Source organism: Barbus barbus (genome assembly GCF_936440315.1).
Source record: "Barbus barbus genome assembly, chromosome: 20".
Taxonomy (NCBI): domain Eukaryota; kingdom Metazoa; phylum Chordata; class Actinopteri; order Cypriniformes; family Cyprinidae; genus Barbus; species Barbus barbus.
In genome coordinates, this window is record NC_136748.1 from 28,927,325 (window position 1) to 28,935,217 (window position 7,893).

General features: G+C 35.6%; 1 protein-coding gene across 1 annotated transcript; it reads left to right on the forward strand.

Moving 5' to 3' along the window:
• The first annotated feature begins 263 nt into the window (after window positions 1-263).
• Window positions 264-7,624, forward strand: LOC306886163 (cardiolipin synthase (CMP-forming)-like). Its single transcript, XM_079443070.1, has 8 exons — window positions 264-329; window positions 449-866; window positions 1,768-1,905; window positions 1,992-2,121; window positions 4,067-4,152; window positions 5,994-6,062; window positions 6,918-7,009; window positions 7,117-7,624. Exons 1-8 carry the CDS (start codon window positions 310-312, stop codon window positions 7,205-7,207), a joined length of 1,044 nt encoding a protein of 347 aa, XP_079299196.1. The 5' UTR covers window positions 264-309; the 3' UTR covers window positions 7,208-7,624.
• The last annotated feature ends 269 nt before the right edge of the window (window positions 7,625-7,893 follow it).

The window sequence follows — 7,893 nt, forward strand, 5'->3', positions numbered from 1 at the left end:
CTAATTATTTATTCTAATGGTTGAATTATTAGCAGATAAACTGAATTGCTGTTTATCTGCTACAGTGTTACATTAAACATGCACCTTTACAGCGCTAGAGAGGTTTTTACTACAGTAAAAATGTGGTAAATTGCTAAAAAAATATATCACTCAATATGTCGGATTTTATAGACAGCGTTCAATTAATTTCATTTAATTTTTATATCTCATATTAGAGCGCGTTCCCTTTAATTCCCCGCCCCCTTTTGACAACTGTCGCAAACATCCAGATCGGAACACGGCAGGACAGAAACATGTGGATCGACAGATATGAATGTCTCAAATTACAAGTATTATGAACGACTTAATTGGGAAACATGCTGCTGGATGCTCTGTTAGACAGTTCTGGGTTATCTATCGTCTAGTTTTGCTGAGATAAAGCCGCTGATATGTTTTTGACTGCTTGTAGGAAGATCTGGTTGAGCTGTGCTAAAGGACACACACACAGACTGACAGTCAGCACTGCTTCCACCTGCTGTTCCGACAAAACATCTGCAGACTTACCGCTGAAAAACACTACATCACAACTCCGATGGCTTCAGAGACTGAAGACCAGGTGCTGGAGCTCCTCGCCTCTGAGCTGTAGACCAGATCTGGAGCTTCTCAGAGAAGTCAGACAGAGATCAGACCCTCTCTTCTCTCTTATATGTAGATCACAACTGTCTAAACATCACTGCAGTAGTTTCAGTCTGTATGGTACAAATGGGTTTTGTACTGAAGCGTGTAGAAAGCCAGTTTTGGAGGAAAAGGATTCAAGGGGACAAGGTGAAGATCAAGCAGGCTCTTCAGCTGCAGCTAATGAGGGACATTTCCAGTTTAAAGAGCTGGTGAGTGAATCAGGCTTATTATTTAAACTTTTACACGCTTTACACACTTGTTTTGATCTTGGGTCAAAGTAAAGTACAGCAGGGGTTTTCAAACTGGGGTCCGGGGGCCACAGGGTCAAAGAATGTGAACATAGATTTATTTAAATTTAAATTAAAAATACAAATATTTAAATGAAATGCATAAATAATTAACAGTAATATAATGAAGTATTTCAATATAACACACACACAAAAATTGATTACATATAACAGTATAGTACAAACAATTTTATAGCAATGCTTTCAAATATAAATATTTTAAAAGCAATTTAAATCAGTCAATTTTAGTTACTTTTTGTCTTTATTTTCAACACTGGATCTATTGATTTATCATTTTGAATCACAAAAATATCTTTTTGCCAAGTATTTTGTTTGTAAAGTACTGCAAAACATAATTATCTTACTTTTTTGTGAGAAATTGTATATTTTGTACAATATATAGTGTATATTTTTCTCACCTCGCTGACAGATGTTTTTAAGGATAAACCTGCTTAATTTCGATGTATTTTTTTATAAAACAAGACTTTGTATTTTGTTATTTTGCATATCTGTTTGCAGTGAAAGTATGCACACTTTAAGAACAAATTATTTGGCAAAAAAAAAATGTTTAGTTTGAAAGGATAAATCAACAGATGTTTTGTTGATTTGTTGGAAAAAAGATAATTGTTTCACTTTGTGGATGTCAAATACTAGTGGATCATGTTCATAGTTCACATGATTGTCTAGATATTTGTACTGGAATATGACAAAAATACTGATGAAAAATAGCTGCTTTCATATTTCTGTTGCCCAAGGAAAGTGTGAATAAAATACGTTTTCTTCTTGCATATTCATAACGTCATATAATGTAATTTATTGGCAGTATGAGAATCCATGGACGATCCCTAATTACCTCTGCGTGGCCCGAATCGTTCTGTCTCCTGTGCTGGGATACTTAATCATGGAGCAGTACTTCCACGTCTCTCTGGGGCTTTTTGTACTAGCCGGAGCAACAGACTTGGTAAATTAAAGAGAGCATGATCTGTGGTTCTTAATAATCTGTCCTTAAGCTGATGTTGTTTTATTGATCATTGGTTTCTCTTACAGTTGGACGGCTACATTGCACGTAACTGGCCCAATCAGAAGTCAGCTCTGGGCAGCGCTCTGGATCCATTGGCTGATAAGATTCTCATCAGTGTTCTTTACGTCAGTCTGACATATGCACAACTCATCCCAGGTGTGATGAACAGATCATACAAAAATTAAATTTCTGCCATTATTTATTGACCAGCAGACCCAAATTTAAAGGGACAGTTCACCCAAAAATGACAATTTTTGGTCAAGTCAAGTCAAGATCAGTAGAACAGTAAGGAATATGTTTAGCTGAAATCGTGGTCCTTGGTGATTCATAAAATGCAAGTTAGAGGTTGAGAGTCAAATAAAGCATATCAGGCAACACAAAATTAATACCTGTGACTTTTGGCGATATATTGAGGTCTTATTAAGCGAAACAATCAGTCTGTGCAAGAAACCGATCATTTTTTACAACATTATTACATGTAATCCAGAGCCTCAGGCAATTGGTCTGGAGTGAAGTCTGGCTTGTGAACGAATCTTTCTTTTAAAGGGGTCATCGGATGCCCATTTTACACAAGTTAATATGATTCTTTAGGGTCTTAATGAAAGGTCTGGAACATACTTTGGTTAAAATTTCTCAACGGTAGTGTAAAAAAACACCTCCTTTACCCTGTCAAAATCAGCTCTGTCTTCAGCACGCTGATCTAGTCCATGTTTCTTTAAATGCTAGTGAGCTCTGCTCTTCCGTGGAGTGACGAGCAGACCATAGATATGTGTAGGTTCCCTATTCAACCTCTCCAGATACGTTGACGCTTCAGCCATCTCGCATTCACCATAATAATCAATGAACATTCAAAGATATACAAGCCTATAACACACAGTCAATGTGCTCAAAGATTCGCAGACCGTTCCAAAAAGTGGCTGATGGCTTGCGTATCGCGGCCCATAGAAACAGTCGATAATGAGGCATCTATGTGTATACATCTATGGAGCATACTAAACTTCAGCTGAGAAACTGGCTAACTAGCACATTATTAGGAAAGGCGACTTGCAAAGATTCATAAAAAACCCTTATACTCACTTCTTCTGTAGATAAAGCTGGATCACGAATGATTCGCGCAAACATAGATGCATTTATGTAGATCAGGGATCGGCGTATTCACTTCAAAATGAAAGTAACGTTAATCCTCAGATGTCGGGAGTAAATGACAACTGCTATATTTATTATTACATCCAACAACTAAACACCTCGATCGCTTAATCTGAGACATCTTGTCTTCCCCTGCACCGGAGACGGACAGCTCTCAGCTCACTCAGGGCGGGTCTAAGGTAAGACGGCCTGATTTGAGAAAGAGGATTTTAAAATAGGGATTTAAGAAAAAACACGGTGGATTTTTTATCATTATAGGATGGATGTGTACATGCACTTCCAACACATTTATGTTCAAACAACTTGTAAAGTTAATTTAGCATCCATTGCCCCCTTTAAACTAATTCTTTTTAGTGAACTAGTTGAACCAGTTCACCAAATCTGACTGAAGAGTCTGAAACGGTTCGCAGCTCAAGCAGCACAGATCTACAAGTCTCTCAATCAAAACTCACTTTCAGACGCCTGGAAATGAGCCAAATTATTGGCGCATCTTTTTTTTTTTACTCTGAAAGTGCGGTAGCTGCTGAATTGCATTTTATGAATCACCTTGGACCGCAGTTTCATCTTAAAATCTTCTTTATTGTTCTACTGAAGAAAAAACACCTATATCTTGGATGACCTGAGGGTGAGTAAATGAACAGAAAATGTTAATATTTAATTCAGCAGAACACATCATACAGTCAGAACAGGAAGAATCCTCTTGAGGAAGCTGCGGTTAAGTGTCACAGTCTTGGTTTAGCGGTGTTCTTTTATTTCCCTTTATGAGGTTTGAACAGCTTTTCGCTTACCAGCCCACAACTAGTCCATATTTAGTAATTCAAGATCTCAGAAAACACAGTGCATTAGAACAGATAAATCAAATAGCTGTTTATATTTCTTTCTAAATCAGTTGTTGATAATTATTCAGCAGTATCAGATGCGTCTCACTCACGAGTGCCCTTATGTTTCCTCACAGCTCCACTGACAGCACTGATCATTTGCAGAGATGTAGCACTGATTGCTGCTGTTTTCTATGTGCGCTATAAAACAGTTCCACCTCCAGTAAGTCTTCAACTTTAACTATTGTCACACTATGATCATACGGTGGCCGAGAGAGCTCAACGCGCTGCAACTTCAGAAAACACATGCAAATAGAAAAAAACACCAGCAAATCAAGAAAACATCTTCATTTTGACAGCACATGTGCTGCAAATGCTCACAACACAACACATTTCTTAATTTTCATTGTTCATTAAATTTCTTAATTTGCATGTGTTGTGAGGATTTGCAGCGTTTCTTAATTTGCATGTGTTGTGAGGATTTGCAGCATTTCTTAATTTGCATGTGTTGTGAGGATTTGCAGCGTTTCGTAATTTGCATGTGTTGTGAGGATTTGCAGCGTTTCTTAATTTGCATGTGTTGTGAGCATTTGCAGCGTTTCTTAATTTGCATGTGTTGTGAGGATTTGCAGCGTTTCTTAATTTGCATGTGTTGTGAGGATTTGCAGCGTTTCTTAATTTGCATGTGTTGAGCATTTGCAGCGTTTCTTAATTTGCACGTGTTGTGAGGATTTGCAGCGTTTCTTAATTTGCACGTGTTGTGAGGATTTGCAGCGTTTCTTAATTTGCACGTGTTGTGAGGATTTGCAGCGTTTCTTAATTTGCACGTGTTGTGAGGATTTGCAGCGTTTCTTAATTTGCATGTGTTGAGCATTTGCAGCGTTTCTTAATTTGCATGTGTTGTGAGGATTTGCAGCGTTTCTTAATTTGCATGTGTTGAGCATTTGCAGCGTTTCTTAATTTGCATGTGTTGTGAGCATTTGCAGCGTTTCTTAATTTGCATGTGTTGAGCATTTGCAGCGTTTCTTAATTTGCATGTGTTGTGAGGATTTGCAGCGTTTCGTAATTTGCATGTGTTGTGAGGATTTGCAGCGTTTCTTAATTTGCACGTGTTGTGAGGATTTGCAGCGTTTCTTAATTTGCACGTGTTGTGAGGATTTGCAGCGTTTCTTAATTTGCATGTGTTGAGCATTTGCAGCGTTTCTTAATTTGCACGTGTTGTGAGCATTTGCAGCGTTTCTTAATTTGCACGTGTTGTGAGCATTTGCAGCGTTTCTTAATTTGCACGTGTTGTGAGGATTTGCAGCGTTTCTTAATTTGCACGTGTTGAGGATTTGCAGCGTTTCTTAATTTGCATGTGTTGTGAGCATTTGCAGCGTTTCTTAATTTGCATGTGTTGAGCATTTGCAGCGTTTCTTAATTTGCATGTGTTGAGCATTTGCAGCGTTTCTTAATTTGCACGTGTTGTGAGCATTTGCAGCGTTTCTTAATTTGCATGTGTTGTGAGGATTTGCAGCGTTTCTTAATTTGCATGTGTTGAGCATTTGCAGCGTTTCTTAATTTGCACGTGTTGTGAGCATTTGCAGCGTTTCTTAATTTGCATGTGTTGTGAGCATTTGCAGCACACGTGCTGTCAAAATGATGATGTTTTCTTGATTTGCTGGTGTTTTTTTTCTATTTGCATGTGTTTTCTGAAGTTGCAGCGCGTTGAGCTCTCTCGGCCACCGTATGATCAGCTATTTAAAACAAACCCAAATGGAGAGCAAAACTAAAAATCAAATGCATGCAAGTCATCGGCCTAAATTTTGGTCAAAATCGGTCAAAATGATCCTAATTTTGAATAATCATGGGAAAAAAATAACTGGGTAAAATTATTCTGAATCCAAGGCCACTGAAAAACGGCATGCACTGTGTGGAGCATTTATTTCGATCCGTGTGCTCTGATATAAGTGTTTTACAGGTCATGAAATAATTTTTCACATGCTAGGACTTAAAAGCACCTGAATTATTATTATTGCTGTGTAATGAATCATTTCCATGTTATTTATCTTATTTTCTGTTCAGGTAACACTCAGTAAATTCTTCAACCCGTGTTACACCACTGCCCGGCTGAAACCAACACTCATCAGCAAGGTGGACCATTCAGTCTTTTTAGCAAATCATAAATATTTCTCTTTTCATTAAAATGTATATATTAAGGCACTATATTATTAAAAAATATATATTTTTTTCCATATGAAGTTTTATTTGTTTCCATTTAAGTTTTTTTCTGAATTTCGTTTTCTTAATTTTGACATTTTAAATAAATATAAGTAATCAAAAAGTACGTCTAATCATTCATAGAACTTTAACACTTAATACTTTAAAACTATTATTTTAACACAATAATAGTTTATTTAAAATGCTACGATACATCTTCGTTGCCCTATTATTGTCAGATTTGTAATAAATTATTAAAGTTTTATTAATTAAATTATTCTTTTTATTTTATTCTGTTTTCATTTTAATATTTGATACACATTTATTATCAAAAATGTTGGTAATCAAATGAAGGCAAAAAAATGTTAAGAATTAAATTATTCTGTCAAAATGTAATCAAATGAAAAATTAAATTTTAACACTTCCTTTTTAATTAATTTCTGATATTCCTTAACTATTTTAATATTTTCATTTTTATTATTACTTTAAGAAACACATTATACTGTACAATACTAATACATTCTTGTCATCATGAAAATTATTAGGCCCTAAAATGTACATTTTTAACAGTTTTAGTAAAGTTTTGGTTTGTATTTATAATAGATATCAGATTTGAATGACTCTGAACTAGGAATGCATTCATATAGAAATTTTACCAATGCATGATAGCAGGTTATTTTTATTTTATGGCCAATGATAACCATTGTGTTGGTTAGTATTATAAATCTATATTGTTTTTGTTTGGAAAAAATGTATTGTTAAAATAGCAAAAGCATGTGTGATTTTCAGATCAACACGGCGGTGCAGTTGTTTCTGGTGGCGGCGTCTCTGGCTGCGCCTGTGTTTCACTACACTGACAGTGTTTTACTGCAGTCACTGTGGTGAGGTTTCACTGCTCCAGTCACATCCACACATCAGTCATGTGTCATTGACTCATATTGTAATGATTGAATCCAGTTAAATGGATGTGAATTGTGTTTGTTTGCAGGTACACTACCGCACTGACGACCGCAGCATCCGCTTACAGCTACTATCATTACGGTAAAAAGACCGTTGAGGTGCTGAACAACACTAAGTAGTTGTCCAGTCATCTGAGATTGAGCTTTGACCAAGACATTTGGATAATCAGCCTCTGTGCAGGATGGAAATTGATGCCACATCTTACTTTTGTAATTAAGACACTTTAGTCTGTAAAATAAAACACTTTTTTTTTTTTATTACAATATTAAATTCATGGGGTTTCGTTTTTGATCAGTATATGGTTTTCAACTCCACAGGAAACTTTTTTTAAAATCACTTTTAATGAACGTTGGGTCAATTTTCAGAATAAAAATGGACATAAAATAACCATTTGTGCTTATTTGATGTTTAAAAACTTGACCCGACTTCTAGCTTTTTCAGTCGGTGCAATAGATTCATTTCTTACTTTTCTTACCAATCCATTCAACACGTTTGCAGCGTGCAACTGTTTCTTTTGAGGAGAAATAAAAAAGTCTAAAAAATAGCAAATAGTCTAAACTACTGTTTTTTTATCTTTCTTTTTTTAACGTTTGTTTTGAACATTTACAACATTTTTTTTTCAATTTTGAGGAAATCATATGTAATTAAAACATCATGCAACTCTGCATTAATTCCATTGTGTTCCATTTCTGTTTAACTGATGTACAGACAGTGTTATTGTAATGATTCATTATTAAAATTGTATGAATGTGCGTATACACATTCATACAATTTTATGTACTAAAATTACAAATTTATAAAAACT